This window comes from Bactrocera latifrons, unplaced genomic scaffold (genome assembly GCF_001853355.1).
Source record: "Bactrocera latifrons isolate USDA-ARS-PBARC rearing strain unplaced genomic scaffold, ASM185335v1 scaffold_95, whole genome shotgun sequence".
NCBI classification, from domain to species: domain Eukaryota; kingdom Metazoa; phylum Arthropoda; class Insecta; order Diptera; family Tephritidae; genus Bactrocera; species Bactrocera latifrons.
Window position 1 is genome coordinate 884,579 of NW_017537656.1, and position 21,515 is coordinate 906,093.

Below are 21,515 nucleotides of genomic sequence, written 5' to 3' on the forward strand. Positions count from 1 at the left end.
CAGGGTGATTTTATACTGACACAGTTATTTGTTGAAAACATGCTGTGCTTGAAATAAATACATACATATTCACTTGTGTATATATGCGCATTTCTAATCGATTATGTGCCATATGACGAGCGTGAGCACTTTTTCGTGCGATTCTGGCATCCTTTTAGTGTGTGAAAAATGCTGCATAATTGGAAGGGCATTATCCGCATATTGTACGTGTGCGTTTATATATACATACATAAAAATATATATGTATATGTAGAAGCATGTGCACAGCTGCCCAAAAGCGCCACGTGATTATTGGATGATGACACCGCTTAGCTTTGCCACTTTCGGGCAACAACATCACCCATACCGGTATGGGATTTTCCCAGAAATAGTTGGCGCAGTATGCGTTGTGTAAAGTAATTACGAGTATAATGCTAGCATATCGCAAATAATTCTCGGAGCTTTACTAACCGACAATTAAGTAGAGATTTTAAAATGCATCCCATTAATCCGGTGAGAGTTCCGCATACAATAAATAAAGCCGTTGGCTTGCTGCTGTGATTTGTTGTAGTAGTATATATGCATGTACATAAGGGTGAGCCAAAAACTAACTTATCGAATTTATGGTTTTAACTTGAATATGGAGAAAAAATATACTTATAAGGCAGATTTTTTAGCTTTATACTTACTCCATACATTGTGACAAAAAGTACCAAGAAATTGCAAGTAAAAAGCAAAAAATGCTATTGATTTTTCCAGCACTCGAAAAACGTTTCCTAAGCACTTTTTGGGATGACCTTCAGCTCCTCTGCGAATTTTGTTTTAATTCCGATTGACTGACAACGGGTTCCAAGTAGCGACAGAAAAAATCACACGTAGCCAAATCTGATGAATACGGTGGTTGATCGATGGTATTCATTGCGTTTTTGGTTTTAAATTCGGTGAAAGCCGTGGCTCCATGCGATGGTGTGTTATCATCGTTTAAAATGTATGAATTGTTCTTTCACAATTCCGGCCGGCTGGCATGTGTCCATGCTACGCTTAGACGTGAAGCATAAATCGGTGCACCGTCTTTTTGGAAATACAGTTCGTCCACCTCGATTTCATCAAATTACGTGTTAAAATTATTGCTTTGATAGTGACATCTGCTGCCCCATTTTATAAGAAACATAATACGATCCTCAGCATACGCTACGTATTTGGGGATGCAATTGCGTTCTTGAACCAAACGAGGATGCGACTCGCTCCAATAGCGACAAATTTGTTTCTTACGAAACCATTAAGCTAAAACTGGTCTCATCTGAGAAACGTAGCAAACATAGCCGCCATGTGCAAAAATGTGCCTCATTTGGGACAAAGATCAATCTGATTCAATGTCAATGTCAGTTCATCCAAAAAAAAAAAAAAAAACGGTTTGGTGTCGTTTATGGCCTGGTGGAATCATCCATATTTCCTCTAAATTTATGCCGGTAAGAACGTAACGGTCAATGGCGACCGTTATAGCGCCATGTTAACCGAATATTTCATGCCTGAAATTGAAGCTCCAGATCACGGCGGCATTTGGTTTCAACAAAACGACGTTACTTCCCACAGATCGCATAAATCGTCAGATTTGGTGAGCGCATACTTTGGTGAGCAGATAATTTCACGTTTTGGGCCGGTCGATTGGCCGCCAAAATCGTGTGATATCATACCGTTTGTCATTTTCCTGTAGGATGCATAAAGTCGAAAGTTTTTGGGGACAATCCCGCTTCGATGCTAGCCTTGGTGCCAATCATCACGAATGTCATTCGACAGTTACCAGTCTAAATGCTCAAACGAGTCATCGAAAATTGGAATGACCGGATGGATCATCTGAGACGTAGCATTTGAAAGAAATAATCTTCATAAAATAAATGCTTAAGAAGGTTCTAAAAATAAATATTCCCTATTAATTTGGATGTTTCTGTTTAATTTCTTTATAAATGTAGAGAACCTCGAAATGGATCTCCTTTTATATACAAAATTTCCTATACATATACTATATACCTACGTATGTGTGTAGACAACAATGTAAATAGTAAGCGCTTGCATCTTATTCTACTTTGGAAGACAAGGCAAACATATATTGAAACAATTGCAATTTAAATAAGCAGAAAATTTATGAGCTCAGCAGCAAAAGTAATACCGCAGGTGCCACTGAGGTTATACGGCATAGCGCGTTTGCTTGAAAGCCTGGCATCTGGCAATGGATAGCAAATAAGTTGGCAAGCCAAATACGTGTGCGAATAAATTGGCAATGAAAATCATGAATGGAGTTAACTGTAATACATTTTTCAGGTTACCAACGAGTGACCGAGAATACGCGCGAAAATAATAAAATAAACCTTCTGAAAAATACCTGTTCTGGAAGCGATAACCTCAATCATCTCAAATTTTTGTTCGTCCAGCTCCTTCTTCAAGTTGTAAACCAAAAAGAGTCAAACGGAGTCAATACGATAAGCGAGGCAGAACTGCGTATCCTCATATACCAAATAGACTACGGCAACAAAGGAGGTTTAAGCCTTTTCTCTTCATTGCGACATCCTTCTGGCCCAGAGTGAACCGCCAATTTCGCTGCTCTGCCAAAGCTGCATGTAGAAAGGCGAGGTACAATCAACTTGTACTTTCTTGCTGCTTTTACGAGACTGATATTGAATTATCTCGGTGTGTTTGGCGAATCTTGTGAAATTGCTGTAATTGGAATAATCGCCTTTAAAAATTTGCGGTAAGTTCAAGACTCTTCGGCGATCAATGAAAACTAGGTGATCTATCTAACAAAGGACGAATTTAATTGCTACGGACCAAATCTTGTGAATCCCCTTTTCGGCAGATGGAATAGACTGAGCGTTTTATCCCACCAAAGTTAATGCGGCTGTTTAAGCTGACGTCGAGCAACATCAAAAGCTCCATCAAGATCGGAAATGACCTCTCCGGGCCGTTCGATACCAAGCGAGCTTTCAGGAAACTTTCTATCGTGTGATTTTTTCAATCTATGGCTGGAGAAAAGAATACGAGCTGCAGAGCTAAATAAAGACGCGCCATTAGTTTTGCTTTCTCCAGACGGGAAAAGGAAGCGAAGCGTATATTTCTGGTTGATAACGAGGATAAGACGAAATATCTCCTGTTATAAAAAAAAACAGTCATCGCATTCGCGACATTGACATAGTTCAGCGAAGTAGGAGACAGCGTATACGCTGGCTAGGTTATGTTGTACGAATGGAAGAGCATACCTCAGCTTTGAATGCTTTTCAATCGAAAATTCGTAACGGCCGGTGGAAACTCCACTTTGTTAGGGAGAGCAGATGGAAAATGATCTGTCTGCACTTGTTATATCGAATTCAAATAACGAAAATAAGACGAACGACTGGCGCACAGTTGTGAACTCGGCTATAATCGAGTCGACGCCAGTAAAGAAGAAGTGAGCTCATAAACACCCATTATCTCTTCGTTAAAGCTTAAGAATTCTACCAAGTACAATTCTATAAATAGAAAAGGAAGCTCAAAGCAGCTTTAGCAAAGACGTAAGCACTTAAGTGCCTCACCAATGAACTATGTTTTAATTACTTATTAAAACCGAAACTGAAAATCCACTAAATCCTTTGTCGTTAAGCTTCAACTTGAAGTGAAACCTACAATATAGCCTCTTTATACCTACGCTAGAAGAGGAAAAACAATGAAATTTACATACAATCATACTTAACAATAAAGATTTGCATACCGAAACGACTTTGCTGCACAGAAATTGAATATTAAAAAGTGCCATTCAATGGAATCGAGTCAGTAATAATATCATGTGTGTCCAACCACAAGCAAAACATACTAGACCGCAACTCCGCTGTCAGTGCTACCAAGTGTGCATTTGAGGATTAATACAGGGACGTCCTTGTTTTTGTGTTAAACTAAATCCGAGCGGTTCGAGACTACGTGTTTCGCATATGCATTCCTAAAATCACAGATAATCTCGGTCGTGTAGGTTTCTCGCTTTTCCAGCAAACCATTTTTTTTGTTTTGGCTTTTTCGTAGGATGTCGTTACACGATGATAAATGTTAACCGTTATATAATATGTATATTACACATACATGGGTGGGTATTTCGGTAAAAAGCAAAAACAAAAACAGAGGAAAAAACATTGGCAACGTTTATTTGTTTGCTTCACACTTTGCCTTGACAGCAGCAGAAAACAAAACAATTCATCAATAAATAAAAAATGCCGGTGACAATGTGCATGATACAATGGCTCGAAGTGCTTGCAGCAAAGAGAGAATACTGAAAATGAAAGGTAGGCACGTAAATAAAAGCAGCACAACAAAGCAGGGATCCACACACACACACACACAGTGCACATAAATGTTACCTTTAGCGTTGTTGTAACGGTATAACTGGATGATGTTGGGTAGTTGGACCATACCTTTTATGTCCTGTACAGATCTTTATTGTCACACTTTTCAGTTTTTGTTTACCTTAACTATTCATTGGCGAACAGTTGCATGATATCGACTCTTAAATATTGTTTTGCCATAAGCGAATGTTGTTCAATGGTAGAGCTCAGCTAAGCATGATTTAAACTGATTTAAGATTATTTTGTATGACAGAACTCGAGTTTAACTATGGTCGTTCTTGAAGTTCAGCTGTGGAACTGTGATTTTTAGCATGCCCGATGATTCCACCGGCTCACAAATGACGGCTCTTAAATCTTTTCAGATTTCTCTTCGTTCAAAATGCGGCAATTTGCTTGTTTACATATCCACTGAGCCAGAAATGGGTCTCATCGCTGAACAAAGTTTAGCTCGAAAACGTGGGATCTTCTTGGAAGTTTGTAAGAGTCGATAGAGTGAAACAATGCCGCTTGGGAGAGTCAAGTGGCTTCAGTTCTTGCACATGCTGTATTTTGAACGCTTTCAATTAAGATTCGACTTAAAAAGCGCTAAGTCGTTTCATACGTCAGTCCGAGTTGCTGGAACTGGCGCCGAAGCGACTCTCCACAATCTTCCTGTACTGAAGTACCTCTACGTGGATCTCCCGTTACATGTATAAGGGAATTTCTGAACCGATTAAATGTTTGAATTAAGCTTGCCCTTCTTAAATGCAGAGGATTTCAAATCGAATGTTTCTGTCGCAATTGTATTTTTTAACCTTCTTATAACTCTTCAATACCGATCTGACGAGAAGACAGTCCTTAGTCGGACAAAAAGCAAAGCTTATTCGGTGAATAGTTCCGACTCTATGGATTCCTGCGATTTACTATTCACTGTCTTGGTCACCGTTTGCTCCGGCTCAATGCGATTTTACAACGACCTTTTTTGCCTAAGTGATCCACTTTTCACCACCCGTAACCACACGCCTCAGGAAAGGGTTGATTTTGTTACTATTCATTGGCGATTCAGAGATGGAAATTCGGTCCATAAGGTTATTTGCGTTAACTCGTCCAACACTCTTATAAAGACCTTCGTTTTATAATCAGTATTATTTAAATGTTACCAAACGGGGCTTGTGCCATGCCTAACTACTAGGCTTATTTGAGATAAGACTCGACGGTTTCCAATATTTTATCGATGTTTGGTCTTACGGAGCATTGCCATCAAAATAAAAGGAATGGAATCGACGAAAAAAAATTGCGCATGACCTACAGTATCAGGTATCCAAAATCACTCTTCATATTTTAAGCCGATTAGCTTGCGTTTTCGGCTCATTTGAAAAAAGCTGTAAAATAGAAATTTTCTGCATGCTGTTGTTCATCGGTAAGAAATCTGCCTAGTTGATATTCCTTGGCCGGATAAAAATCCAGGTTCGTTCCGGTTATGTAGACCCGACTGGGAATTCTCATAGTATATACTTCTGATAATTAGTCTTGATGCTTGGTTCTCTAAAAGTGATGATCAGGGATATTATTTATTCAAAGTTATTTTATATTTCTGTAAAAATTTGGAAAATAACCGAGGCCTGTTATTGATTAAGAACCAGACGGGTCTAAGTAAGTAGAACGAACACAGATTTTTAACCGGCCAAAAACTACCAACTCGGCGTCATTTCTGGAAATTATTAAATGGATGTGTTCTGCCGCTACAACAACAATAACTGATTAAGAATATGTAATATTTCGGCGAATGCTTAATACTGCAAAGCAGCATTGCCGGCAAATGGAAGCAATTGTTAAATGCTCTTAAAGATATTCTGAGAATTCATTCATTTTTAATGTCACAACACAAATCATTGTCGTAAAATAACTGCAATATCTTCCTATCCCTAGCGCCCTTCCAGCTACCTTGTTGAAATTAAGTGTCAACTCAGGTCCATGGGCTTACAGTGAAAAGTCAAAATGAAATCAACAAAAAGGATGGAATGACGCCTCAGTCAACCGCAATTTGCCGACACTAATGAGATTATATAATAGAATCGATTAAATATTTAAGTGAAACAAGTAAATAACAACATACTAGCTGATGCATACACACGTATATTAACAGCTATACACCCACACACATCTCTATATTATCTACACGTTAAGCGCATTACTTTAAATAAACCACTATCATCAGGCAGTCAGCGACACGCATGCACACAGCCTGTCACAAACTGCAACGCGACAACTATCACTGCACCCTATATACCCGCAAGGCAAATGCGCGGCTATATGGAGTGACAACTACACTATGTAAATGGGCGCTGCAAGAAAAATTTAAAGACGCAACAGCCCTTTCGATGTTCGCCATTGGCTGAATGGCAACAAGTTGAAGTGAATTTAGTTAAAGGTTGTGAAAAAGTTTTGAGAAATAGAGCTGCTGTGAAATTAAAAAAAAATAATATTTAATAATATAATATTTACTAATATACACAATGTAAAATCAATTTGTTTATGGTCTTCTAAAGTGTACATAGACGCTCAGTTCAATGAACCCATCGGTTTATTTTCACGCGCGTTGTTTTGAAAACTAAATTTTTAGGGCAAAAAACCAATGAATACCATCGATCAACTACCGTATTCACCAGATTTTGCTCCGTGTAATTTTTTGTTGTTGTTTTTCTTGTTTTCCAAGCTGAATTTGCCGCTTCGTGGAACCTGTTTTTAGCCGATCGAAGAAAAAATTCTCAGAAAGAGTTGAAGGTCATCCAAAGAAGTGCTTATGAAAAGTGTTTCGATGAGGATAAATATTTATGAAATATTAAATATTTTGCGTTTTATTTACAATTTCCGATTACCAGTTTTGTATCGCAATCGACTTTTTATGATGTCACATTGGGTACGCCCCTTGAATGCTATATAATCTACATGAGAAGAAGCTATGAATTCTATAAGTATAAATACATACGTATATGTACATATGTTTCATAACAAGACGACACAGTCGAAAACCAATATATACATAAATTTATAGAGCATTATTTTGTCCTGGTTTGAAAAAGAAATCCAATCGAACCACCAACAGTATGAGCTCATCTACATATGTGCTGTGCGCAAATTTCTCTATAGGGTTTTTAGCGCATGACATCATATATGGCTATTGATGCAATAGACACTTTTGAAGAGACCTGCATACCAACATGTACAAATATGAAGCATACTTTTGCGGGCTGTCAACAGCAAGTGTTTTTCCGCATATCATTATCGCTTTCTTTATATTTTTTTCTACTGTTTACTAATGTGCATAATAGACATAAGCAATTTATAAGACCAACTGATTCAGCAACGCCCGCATTTACCTCCCGGCGACATTTTCACGCTTGCTTACTGAGTCAACTATTATCACGTTTGGTTGTGATGAAGTGGTTATTATGTTGGAGGATGCTTCCACGCCAGCTATTAGTGATGAAATCAGTAACAATAAAAACCAATGGTGGTGACACATAACGACATATACGAATTTACATACATACATACATATGTAAATTTATGTAGATATAAAAAAAAAATTTTAACGTTCTAATAATTTGTTATCCCCTTAACAAGGTATATTTAGTCCCTCAATTTTGGAGATATAGATGTGAAAAATTTTTCACATAATTATTTCCCTTCCCAATTGTTGGGATCGGAACTCTATAGCGTATAGCTACTATGCAAACCGAATGATAAAAAAAAAATCAAGTCCTTGTCCCATCCAAGCTTTTTTTGACAAGATATCTTCAATTTATTTGTACTGGATTGGTGTCCATATTAAAAGCATAAATTCATTCTCTAGATGATCTTTAACATTTTAGCAATATTAAACATTTATTTTGCAAATTTAAAAAATTATATAGAAATTTTTAGAAAAGTTAGACTATAACAAATTTTTAAGCTAGCTGAAAACTTTATATTTTCCATTAAAGCCTAAGGAAACTTTTTACAGCCAAGCCAACTAGACTTATATATCCATCCATTATATATTAACATCCTTCAGCAAAGTTCAGTGTCAGTTGACTATTCTGTTCTTACTAAACTTGTTGACTTGTTGCAATAAATTAACTTACACTAACTCAATGACAAAAAAAGTTGAGCTTATTGAAAAACGAGTAAACACCAAACAAAAAACATAAAAAAAATAGACTGGCGTTCTTTGTATGTTTTGCTGCTAACTTAAACGTTGAACAATGGACTGGCGGAAACTATTGTGAAGCATAAAACACGCTTTTCACTATATTTTCGTTTTTACATGTTTTATTGAAATAAGCGAACATGCTTTAAAAATACATATGCAATCAATAATAGTTTTACTAGTACGCAATATAGTCTTATGCAATATAAATATAAGTCTAATTATAATATACTATATGATTCACATTAACAACTTTTAACTTAAATATCAATAATTTTTTTTTAATTTTGAGCATCAGTATAAATATAAACAATTGGCCTAAACTATTTTAAATTAATTGCGCAACAGATCTTCCTTGTCGAATCTAACCGCCGGTAATTCCTTGCATATAGATATCCTGCACCGTTGGTATGGCGTGCTGGAACTGCCGGCGTTTCGGTATTGGTTGTATATGCGGTAAACGCGTTCCATTAACTGCATTCAAGCTTGGTAGGAAATCGAAGTCGTCATCGCTGCTTGTAGATGAATTTGCTGAAACTGGTGCAGCGCGATTGTTTACTGTTGGCGCTGGTAAATTTACAGATCCATGATTTCTTGGCGGTCCTGTCACGATGTGCACTCTTTTACGTTTTGCTGGCTGCAAAGGTTTACGCCATAATGTGGAATCCTTCGTGATATTCTCATCTCGTCCCATATTACTTTCTGTTCTACTGGCGTTGTTTGTGGCAGTCGTTGATGAATTTTGTGAGTTTGCACCAACGTTTGACAGAACTTCGTCTGCAACTACGTGAGCATCTGGTCCAATATTATTTTCTAAACTCCTGATATCGTTGGTCGGAGTTGTTGAAGCGTTGCCTAATGGTCTTACATCTTGAGACAAATGCTGTGAGTTAACGCTAATATCTGATACAACCTCATGAGCAGCGGGAGACGGCAGCTTTTCCAAACCAATATTAGTTGTGGAATTTATACTGCTATCATCACTAACCATTAGGGAATGCGTTGATTCGTAGCTGGTATTACCATTATTTGCGTTATTAGGTTGATTTTCTTTTTCAACAATTTCACTTAATTCCTGCGATCTTCCTCCCAAATTGTACGGTGCACTTTGCTTCACAAAATCGCGCAAATGCTTTGTACGCGGCGTTTTATAAACAATACGATCAAAGTCGTCCACTGACGACGAAGAGGACACAGTTAGTGAGTGACGTTGTTTTTTCTCTATAGCACTCTTTAGTTTCATATTATACAAATGTGTGAAGACTTTTGCACAATCTGCACAGACACGATTTTCTGGACGAAAATCCTTTCTACGTTTGCGCGCGAATTCAACATGCTTTGGATTGGTGATAAGAACGCCGTCGCCTTTAAGTAAATGTCCATCAGTTGATATGGCACACTTCACGCCACGTATTCTAACCATTTCTTTAACAAATAATACATGCAAATACTTTTTATTTAAAATAAAAAAGTTCGTTTACAATTGGATAAAAATAATGAAAATGCATTTTGTTGTGGTATACTGGCAGCAGATTTGAATGTAAACAGCTGCCAACAAAGTGCTGACATAAAATCGATATTTAGTGCAGTTTTATCGATAGCAGAACGTCAAATTAATTTTTATGTCATTTATGTTTAGAGCTTATCTATAAATGAGAGGTTAAAAATTAAATAAAAAATGGATTTATTTATCATTTCTATTCAGTCAAATTTATTATCGAAATAAATTTTCCAAAATCTTGTATCCACAATTTACACAGTGCTTTGAATATAAATTAATAATCGTGTTGCCACTTTGTACCTAAATTGTAAAATAACGAATATCTAGAACTGATTTATTGAATATAATATTAACTTTCTTATATATATTTTCAGCAAAAATAACCGTATCAGAGTTTCGAAATATATATAAAATACAGGTAAAATAAGCCAAACTGGTTTCTGATAAGCGCTGGAGTAGCTAATATTATGTATGCAGATATGTCTATGTAGAATGTTCCAAACATAGACAAAAGGATAAATAAGGAATTTAATAAAAAAACACACACAAGTGACAACGGAAACCCATACTTTAATTATACTCACAACAAAAGCGCACAGTAAACATGTAACAACAACCCTAATATCGTTATAGTCTTCCAAGAAACTAACACAAAAGCAACAAAAACAAACTTCTCTTCACATGTCCACAAGACCAGCGATGGAAAATATTGTGGAAATTCACAACAGTTACAACAACAAACGGCAACTTTTCCATGCGAGGATTCAGAAAGAGTTTGCAAAGCTAGCGACGAGTACGAGAGAAAACTTACCGTGCAACAAGAACAAAAATAACATACGCAAAACCAACTGTAGCAGAGCCACAACCACTACACACAACGAATATATTGGACAACAACAAACGCAACAATCAAATCAACGACTAGAACCAATTCGGCGAGAGCAACTGTGTAATGCACGACATGCGAGCGCGACAGCGGCAACAACACAAACACAAGAACAATATAAACAACAACCACAGCTAACGCCCACTGTCGACTATTTTCGCTTCTCTGCTCTGTATGCACTTGTAGCGACTTCCGCTACAGCAGCCGCGTGCAACATGCGTGAAACATACGCGTGCGTGACTGCGTACGCTGAAGATGCCGATGTCGTAGCTGATATTAACGATTATATGCCACACAACCACAATACACGACAGCGTTGTGTGCACGACGCCAACATTTTGCATGCGAGACGTTGCCATAAAAGCCTTACACAAACACACTTCAGCAAATTTTTGCGCACCACATGCCTCCGGAGTCGTGGCGGTGGCGGTGTACGACATGATGCCGACGCAGGTGATGTCAGCGGTTGTGGTCTCTATGGTGCGTTTGGTGCTGCCACCGGAAGCGGAACCACGTACGCTGGTAGTGGCCTCGATACACGTAGCATTTTCTATTTAACGCTCGTATTTTTCATCTATTGTACCGTAATGATGCGCGCCTCCGTCGCGGCAACAGCCATTGCCAATGCGACAATGCATAGCAATAATAGTAATAGCGTGGCCAATGATGCGCTCTCTGTGGGGGCGGTCGCTTTGTCGTCATTTACTGCTGATCCTATTGCGGAAAATGTGACGAAAAGCAATGTAATAGTGATTGACAACAGTGCCCAAGACAAAGCGTCAGTTTCATCGCCTAAAACTATGCACATTACTATAACAATGCCATCACCTGTCGCCGTTAACTTGACAACTGCTATTGTGAATGATTCATTGTTAGCAACAGCCAAGGCGTCAGCCGACTTTGTGGTGTACGCGAACAACACCAGCCTAGCGAAAGTGCAGCGCGTTACAAAGCGCGATACCGTTCATGTGCCTGATGATGAGGATGATTCCGCCTATCATGATGACGAATTTGATGAATACGAGGCTTTAATTAACAATAGATCTGGTGAGTAAGCAAAAAGTTAATTCATGAAATTATTCCCTTTTGCTGGTAGACCAGCAGAAACACAGAAACTACAAATTTAATAGCCAAAGTTTAATAACATTCGAAAGAACGTTCTTTGGCATTTATTTTTTTAAGATTATCTCTTTCAAATGTTGTCCGCGGGTACGTCCTAGAAGGTCCATCCTTTGGTAACTGGCGGATGATGCACGTGATGTTTTACACCTGAATCTAAGCGGAATTGTCCGCATAGACTTTAAACTTTACATATTCCGTAAAAAAAAGTCTAACGGTGTGTTATTATAAGATCTTGGTGGCCAATCGACCGGCCCAAAACGTGAAATTATCTGCTCACCGAAGTGTTCTCTCAATAAATACCCTGATTGATGCGATGTGTCGCCGCCTTTTTTTCCAACGACATTATTTTTGAAGTAATGTGGACAGATGATTCCATCGGCCCACAAAATTGCAGCTCTTGAATCTCTTCAGGTTTCTCTTCATCCCAAATGCGGCAATTTTGCTGTTTATAGTACATACCCATTGTGCCAGAAGTGGGCCTCATCGCATAGAAAGGATGAGCGCCTTCAGCTCTTGCATAACCTGTATTTTGTCGGCTTTCAATTTAAGATCGCGACGTGAAAAGCGCCAAGTCTTTTCCCAACGGTCTTAATGTACACCCTCAGCAACAGTTGCTATAGTTTATTCACTGCGCGCTGGACGTGGTTTATGTGATCGAATCGGTCCGACCGATTGACTTGATATTTCCATACGAATCGCGTCTGCGATGCACTTATCAAATAATGATCGTAGCAATACGTTTTTCGACAATAATTTTTTAAGCCACTCTAATATAAAAAAATTTCTGAAAATATTAAATGCTTTTTAGAAACCACCATTTGGTCAAAATCGAAATTTTGACTAATTTTTCGATCATTATCTGTATTAATTTAACAACATTTTTTTGTTTTTTAATTTTAAATAATTTTAATCAGGAATTTCGCTCTCATTGCTAGTCACTTTTTTCGTAGTTCCTCTTTAAGATCGATTACCGTATCAAAGGAATCTAAAACTTTTTCATAATAAATTATATTGTTAAACATTTATGGTTGACAACTAAAATAATTCACCCCTGTAGTTGCTAGTTGTGTCACTACTAACTATGTCTATTTATTAACATCTGATTATTTATCAATTTATCAATAACAGCTAAAGGCAAATATATTGGTGCTCCCTGCTTCAACAACATGACATGCGAAACTTCATTAATTCATGTCACCTGTGATAGGGAGACAAAGATTTGCGGCTGTGAAAGAAATTACCCAGTGCAGCTTGGACTGACAAAAGGTTGCGATAAACGTAAGTGCACACTTATCAGCTAATTTATGGTATTTTCTAACTTTTTTGAAACGTTTGCAGCGAAAAAACTGGGCGAACAGTGTTTCTACGACGAAACCTGTATGTTTAGCGACGAAAATTCCCTTTGTGTTCAAGTGCGACACAATGCCATGTGTCAATGTGCGAATGGTTTTCACTCGGTTAGTCACACGAAGCCAACACGACGTGTTTTTTGTACGAAAGGTGAGATTGTTAAACGTTAAACGAATAATTTGTTTTTATTTAATATATTAGAGGAAAAAATAAATTTTATAATTTTTTGAAAGAGTCTTTTATTGAAAGAATTGTATATAAACAAAGTCCGAAGAAAACCTTGTTTTTCACTATAACCTTCTAGTTTCAACATATTTTTATTTCATTGATAAAAAAAATCCTAAATCTCCAAAACCACCCTATACATATATTGCTCATAATTATTCCAAAGTCACAGTTTCTGAACTTATGAAACGCTACTCTCTACTACGTTAATATTTTGTCTCTATAACTTTCCAGAAGGAAATGTTCTTAGACCCTATAAAATATATATATAATACATTCTATGCCATTATGTACGGAACTCGATTTATTTTGCATGGCCACAACGGGCACGTTTGCAGAAGTTAAGACGCTAAGCCAATTTTCGACAGTTTTCAAGCATAACTTGAATCGTACGAAGTTCATCAATCGTCGCCGGCATAGATTATTGACTTGACGTAGCCTCACAGGAAATAGTCTCTGGCTTGTAGGCATAGATCATTGACTTGACGTAGCCTCACAGGAAATAGTCTAATGACGTCAAATCGAACGACAGAGGTGGCAAATTGACTGGGCCACTTCGTGAGATAACACGTTCATCAATCCTAGTTTTCAATAAATCAATTGCGACATTCGCTGTGTGTCCATATCATCCAATTCGGGCCAAAAATATTTGGTTATCATTGAGCGGTAGCGATTTCCATTCACATTAACGTGTCGGTCTTGATCATAACTGAAGAAGTCTCTACGGCCCAATGACGCCCCCGGCCAATAAACTGCACCAACTTCGTAATTTTTTCATGGAGTACGTGTGGTTTGCTGTCTGGCCGAACTGAAATATCGCACACGTCCTTTGCTCCCAAAGAAACATTTGTCATTTGTCGTAATAGCCGCTAAACCACTTTAGCTTTTAGCCAACGACTCTTGGCTTAAATTCATTTATACCCCAATCTACTTGCTTTTGAATGTATCTGGCTGCTTTAAAACGTTTTAAATGGCTGCTTAAGTGTGTTCCAAAAAATTTCCGAGCTCTTCTTGTGCTTGTCAACAGACTTCATTGAGTTATGCTTCCAGATGCTCATCTTAAAGTTTTGCTTACAGAACAGCACCTTCTTCGTCTTCGATGCCAAAATTTTTATACTCTCGCAACAAAGTTTCTAAGGACAGTATTATAGTTTTGTTCATATAACGGTTGTTTGTAAGTCCTAAAACTAAAAGAGTCAGATATAGGGTTATATATACCAAAGTGATCAGGGTGACGAGCAGAGTTGAAATCCGAATGTCTGTCTATCCATCCGTGTAAGCTGTCACTTGAGTAAAAATTGAGATATCATGATGAAACTTGTCATGCGAGAGTATAAAATGTTCGGTGACACTCGTACTTAGCCCTTCCTTACTTGTTCTTTTTATTCTTTCTCTCATCTGACGCTGTTTCCTTTTTTAACATGTCTTCATTCTCCAAGATTACTTCATTTAAATTGTGCAAAGTAGACATTTTTAAACATATTTTTCCATCAAATATATTTTCAGCTTAGGTTTCCTTCTAATACATCTTTTTCTATAATTTTTAACCATCTTCTATATTATTTTTCATAAGCTTATTATACATTTTCTCTTTAAAATCTTTCAATCTCTTTTTCAAATATAGACTTAAAGGAATTAAATTCTGATCTGCCTACTCTATTGGGTGTGGCAACGGGCATAGCAGTACTTACCGGTCTTATATGTATGGTATTACATCTATTTACCAAAACAAAGTATCCACGTCCTCGAAACTTTGGCGATGCGAATCTACCGCCACCGATAATGTATTCTAGCGAGACAGGTAAGTGTGAAATCAACTCAAAAAGCATAAGTGTATATTATCTGAATGCCAAACAAAATTCAAGCCACTATCTTAACACTTTACTTTACATTATTAACGAATTTCCTTTCCTTCACAAATTTTCCTCGATTTTCTTTGACTGTCCTGTTTCCATTACACATAGCACCCTAGTAGTTTATACAACAAATTTATGTCCACCATTGAATCTGATATGCCTTCACCGATTCCAGGTATACCATTGACAGTACAATCGGGTCGACCATCATCACGTTCCAGTTTACGTTCTAGTGGCTCAATCGGTTCCTATGGCAATCGACGCGCCTCATCCGGTGGCGCTACAGCTGGTGTGCATGGTATGGGTGGTGGTGGCGGTGGCGGCAGTAGCGGTACGAAAGGCATACTCGTCTCTACATCACGTACAGGTGCGGCTAGATCGGCCGCCATATTGCTTATATCGTGTCATTTGACGGAGCTCGCCAAAGAGGCGGCCTTACGCACCACAACGTCGCGTCAAACTTCCGGGGCCGGCTGCAGTGCGAATTCGCGTGACAATCTGGATGAGAATGGGTCAGGTGGTGTCACAACTGCCGGCACAGTCGGCGGCAGTGGTAGCCGCAGCTGCGACAGTACATTGTCAATGACGCGTCATCTGCAGAAGCAGTTGAACCATCAGCGTCATTTATTAAGTCTTGAGCTGTCGCCGGCAAAAACGAAAAATAACGATAGAATTAGAACATTGTTGGGCATTAATGGAATTGATAATTATAGAACCGATGACGATGATGAGTTAAATAGTTTAGATCATAATCACCTGCAAATTGGTGCATTGCCGACACCGGCCAGTGAAACGCCTAGATTTGCGGTAAACATACGCTAACTCTCTCTCTCTCTCAAAACATTCACTGTCACTCTCTCTATCTGCCTCTGTCTAACTCTCTCTCTGTCTATTGGTCACACAATATCTACTAAAATCTTACTCTCTCTCTCTCTCTCCAAAATGAAATATAAACACACACATACACATACAGGCACACACCGTATACACCTGTACACAAATCGTCGTTAATACAATACAATTGGTGTCACGTAAGAGAGTCTATTATGAATTGGTGATCATTACTGATGAATATATGGCAGTTCTCGCACTCTACTACAATTTATACACGTGTCTTTATATTTTAACGCACAAATTACGCACTCGTTTGCAAAAGTGATTTTACGTGGTTCCTAACGTGCCCAAGTCCCATAGAATTCCTGCTTTTTTGATGTCGTTGTTCCTTTAGTTTCGATACCTCTGTGGTTTTATGCATCTTAGTCCATAATAGTCCACATCTTAGTTAAATATTGCATAAAACTTTAGCTGGAAACTTTTTAAGAGCTTCAGTAGAATTCGAGAAAAGGTAGAGCGAACTAGCTCTGAGTTGTATCACAGGAACTCCAAAACTTGTTTGTATTTAAAAAAAATTATTGTTCTTTGTAAATACTGCAGCACCCAGGCGGATGCAAATTCACGCTCGCTCCGTCGTACAAACCTACCGGTTCTTGATATGTAACCATCGTCTGCTTCGAAATAAACTTATAAAAAATAAAATATTTGTTGGTTTTAAATAAACTTGAAAAATTAAAGGTAGGGAAATACCTTAAAACGCAAACCGTTAACCTCGGCAACGGAGTCTCTCTCCCACCTCGAATTCCACATTGAATTTGATCTCCTTTATGTGACACAAGAACCTACTCCTCTCAGTCCTTGTACCGTCCATCGCACTTCTTGAACGGTGGTGATGTCCGCTTTCACTCTACCGAGAGCTAACCAGTTGGGCAACGGTACCTTCCTAATTCAGACACCGGTTTGCAGTGGTCGTCATCGAAAGCCTCTTTCTATATTTCATTGGGGGTGTTTTTTAACATGACGGTTCCCAAACCTGTGCGCTGGGAGAATGTTTGTCTTCTCACTTTAGTCCACACGCCTATACGTTTGCTATATGAGGGTTATGTCAGGTTTTCGCCCAATTTCATTCATTTTAGACACAAAGATACACTGTTGTCAGTAAAACACGCTCTTTCATTTTCATAGAGATAACTCACATATAGGCGTACAGAGGTCCAAATATTCGGTACCTTGTGGCTTAAACAGTTTTTGTTGGATTTCAGCCATTCTTGGTCACAAGGTGGAATACTCCAAAGGGATTATTCGTGAAAAGTTGTATCCCTTTCTATTAATTTCTTCGTGATTTTTATACCGGAGGTTCTCTTCATCCTCAATTGAAATTTAAAATTTTGTTATATGGGAAATAGGCGTAAGTTACAGTATGATTTCGTCTAATTTTTTTTACACCGGCTCCTCTCGATCCCTCACATACTATCACACAGGATTTATAATGATTGTAGCACTTTTTAAGAGTATCTTTATAAGGAGATTGGGGTGGCTACCATACGATTTCATCCATTTTTATAATACACTATTGGAAATATTTCTTATACAAATTGTCTAAAGCTATTGTAGCTTCAATCGTCTAGAAGATATGTACGTTAAGACTATTAAAGGGCTACGCTCACTTTTTCTCGAGTTCATCCGATTACATCCTGTCGGTAGGGTTTCTTATCATATTTGCGTTAGGTGAATTCGGTTGTTGTAGCTTAAGTGGTTTAGAAGATACGTACATTATACTGAATAAAGGGCGGAACCACAAACAAGCTTTCAAAATTGTTTGCCCAAAATTGTTTTGCGCCAAATTATAGAAATAGTGCTTAGTTATGCTTTTCGGTTAATGGCGTTTTGTGGGCGTGGCAGTGGTCCAAATACGCCCATATTCGAACTCATTCCAAGTTTCATCAAGATATCTCAATTTTTATTCAAGTTACAGCCTGCACGGCGTGTCAGACAAACAGTTACTCGGATTTCAAGTCGTATCGTCATCCGAATCATTTACATATACCTAACCCTATATCGATCTCGCTCGTTTTTAAGTGATACGTACAAACGTTAGGAAAACCAAACTATTATACTCTGTAACAACTTCTTGCAAAAGTATAGAAATAGACCTGCTCTAGTATATAGTATATAGTAAAACAGACATACGGACATCGTAAAGCTGATCATTTATATATACACTTTATATGGTATATACCGTTTTCCTGTTCAGAGTATAAAAAAATCCTGATTTAATATGGAGCGAATTCAAATATGGCGTCCTTCCGAATTCTCAGTAGCCAAACTGCAAAAACCTTGAAAGTTCATAACTATTATTTAGGTGTTAATAGCTTTTTTGTATGGGTTATTAGCATGTCGGCGATATTATTGCTACGCATTCGCCGTTAGATCACCAAATACAACTAATGTAATCTATTTTGATTGCTCCTCATGTCTGAAGGTTTGAGCTATTGTTGAACCATAGTTGTAGTTGGGTGATTCTATCACTCTCGTTCTCTGTATGTTTTTTTTTAGACAGAACACGTTTTAATAGTAACTGTCTTTACTGCTTATTTTGACACCCGGATTATCTCTCAGCAACCATATTACAAACTGAGCATAATTTTTAAGTTTAGCATTACCTAGTTTAAACACAAATCCCCTTAAAAACAACCCCTATTTTTCCTGACATTCAAAAAATAACAATTTGTCTTAAAATCTACACTAATGTGCACAAAAATAGCACACATTTCAAAATTCAAATATCAAATTAAAAAAAAAATTGCATTGTTTCTGTAAAAATATTGTAAATAAAATTGTATAAAATTTGCAACAAGTTGCCCAGCAGCTGCGATCCCTTGTAAAATTGGAAAACCTCTCAATTAGTTAAATTACTTTCACGAAAATGTTGTAGAAGTAGAAATTTGTACAAAAAATTAAATTCGCTAAAAATTACACAAACACATTTTAGGAGAGAACTAACATTCACTTTTCGACAACAACAACAACAGCAACAAATTTTTCATGCAAACTGTATCACACAGCAAATGCGATTTGAAAACACCATACAGCAGACTGCGTGCCGAACAGTTAAAAATATTTAAAAATTTTAATAATTAATTATCTTATAATATTAATTGTTAGTATGCATTTATTGTTATTTACTGGTATATGATAATTTATTGGTGTTACATGTGTTGTGTTGTAATTTTTTTGTTTATTTCGACCATCATTTCAAAACAGAATAGTTAAAATTTACAAAATTTAAAAACACAAATATACCATAACAAAAAATAAAAATTTCACTTCTCTAAACTAACAAAATATTCAGGGATGTATTGAAAATTCATAATTATTAAAAACATTTTTTTATGAAAATTGTTCATATTTTTTCTTAATTTCTTTGTCGTTTCTAGTTCTTTAGTGCATATGTCTTTTAGTGTATGTATGTATGTATGTGTATGTATGTACTTAATTTTGACTGCCAAATTGTGTGTAAAAACGCCTTTCGTTACTTCAAAGTACTCGTTACTCGTAAGTTCATCGCTTCAGGTTTTATACTTTGTCATATTCCATTTCTGATGTAAAAAAAAATTTAAATAATGTTAATAACAATAATAAAGTGACCAGACGTTATGCATATTTTTTCTATATAGAAAACTCAAATGTTAAGCAAAGTACAACCAACGTTGCAAAAATAAATCGCGCAAGTGTTAAAACAGAAAAGCAATATGGCGGTGACTATGTTCCTAGCAAGCAAAGTATTTGAAACAAATTACTTTTTTTAATTATTTTATTTATATCTCTTCACTGCAACAATGAATGAATGAAAGCATACTATTTTCTTAAATATTTACACCTTTTTTAAATTTGCATATTTTCGTTTTGATGGCAGTTAATTAATTATTTCTGCGCAAACTGATGAAATTGAGAGAAATTATAACAAAAAATAAACGCTAGTTTATATGCAAGTTGTGTAAAATTAAAGCACATGTTATAATTGGTAAAGCTCTCTATCCCAAATTGGCATTTATAAGAATTATATATATTTTTTTGAAATTAAAAACACTTTTTTTCAGAAATTAGCACAAAAACTTTCAATTTGCCGCTAAGTAGAAAAGATAATTTTGTATTTTTATATTTTTAAGTGTGCCAGGTCATATGATTTCGAAAATGTATTGAAAATTAATTCTTTTGAATAAAAATCGCCTAAAAGTAGACAACGTTTCACAAAAATATTTCTTATTGTCAATTCGTGGTCAAATAATTCCATATTATTGATACTTACAGGCTAATAAGTAAAAGGAGAATACTTTCCACAAATTTTAAAACCCTTTATTTTGTAGTAAAAACTGGCTAAAAGTAGACTATCTTTCACAAAAAAAAATGTATTGCCATTAAATGGTAAAATAATTTCATATTGTTGATACTCACAGGCTATTAACAGGAGAATTCTCTTCGATTCAAAACTCTATATTTTGTAGTAAAATTCCTAAAAGTAGACTACGTTTTCATAAAATAATTTTCATAAAAAAAGCTTTTCACTATACAGACTCTCAAATGTTAATGATCATAAATAAAAAAGTGAGACTATCTTTCATTTTAAAAGAATTGTATCGCCTTTTAGTGGTAAAATAATTTAATATTTTTGATATTCAAAGGCTATTAAAAGGAGAATTCGTTCCAACAAATTTCAAAAATCAATTTTTTGTAGTAAAAAATGCCTAAAGTAGACTACGTTAAAAATTGCTTTAAACTATACAGACGAAATGCTTTACCTACTAATAGGCGCCTATTAACTTATCTTATAATTATGGTCCACTTTTAGGCGGTTTTTAATTTATTTTATATTTGTTGTATACTTTCAGGCGGTGAATGATTTTTTTCGCTCTGGCACAATTTATTTGCTATTTTTGCTTATATTGTCTATAAATTATCAAGCGTGTATTTTTTCTTGCTTTTATCGATACTACGCATTTGTTTATATGAAAAAATAATTTAATTACTACTTACTTGATTTTGTAAATTTATGTGTACTCTGCAAACTGAAACTAAGTAAAAAAATTTCGCTGTGCTCTGTTGCTAATGCTCGAAAGCGCTTACAAGTAATAGAAATTTATATGAAAGAATATTTTTGGGTATTAAAAAAATGCAATAAAGTAAAGTTGAAAATAAAGTTTAAATTAAATTAATAATAAAATTTAATTTA

General features: G+C 36.4%; 2 protein-coding genes across 2 annotated transcripts in view; one reads left to right on the forward strand and one right to left on the reverse strand.

The window, feature by feature from the left end:
- Nucleotides 1-8,348: 8,348 nt before the first annotated feature.
- LOC108977737 lies at nt 8,349-10,061 on the reverse strand. The gene has a single exon (XM_018947595.1). The coding sequence runs from the start codon at nt 9,932-9,934 to the stop codon at nt 8,876-8,878; it is 1,059 nt and encodes a 352-aa protein (XP_018803140.1). The 5' UTR covers nt 9,935-10,061; the 3' UTR covers nt 8,349-8,875.
- A 184-nt stretch (nt 10,062-10,245) lies between these two features.
- LOC108977738 overlaps nt 10,246-21,515 on the forward strand; it is a 14,556-nt gene continuing 3,286 nt past the window's right edge. Inside the window, exons 1-6 of the mRNA XM_018947596.1 lie at nt 10,246-10,319; nt 10,387-11,945; nt 13,149-13,298; nt 13,359-13,520; nt 15,220-15,396; nt 15,642-15,818. Coding sequence (XP_018803141.1) covers nt 10,694-11,945; nt 13,149-13,298; nt 13,359-13,520; nt 15,220-15,396; nt 15,642-15,818 — 1,918 coding nt within the window. The 5' untranslated portion in view covers nt 10,246-10,319; nt 10,387-10,693. The remainder of the gene's footprint in view (nt 10,320-10,386; nt 11,946-13,148; nt 13,299-13,358; nt 13,521-15,219; nt 15,397-15,641; nt 15,819-21,515) is intronic.

Bases quoted from the DNA above. Each gene is read 5' to 3' on its own strand.
- LOC108977737 (XM_018947595.1), bottom strand. From the start codon at position 9,934: ATGGTTAGAATACGTGGCGTGAAGTGTGCCATATCAACTGATGGACAT.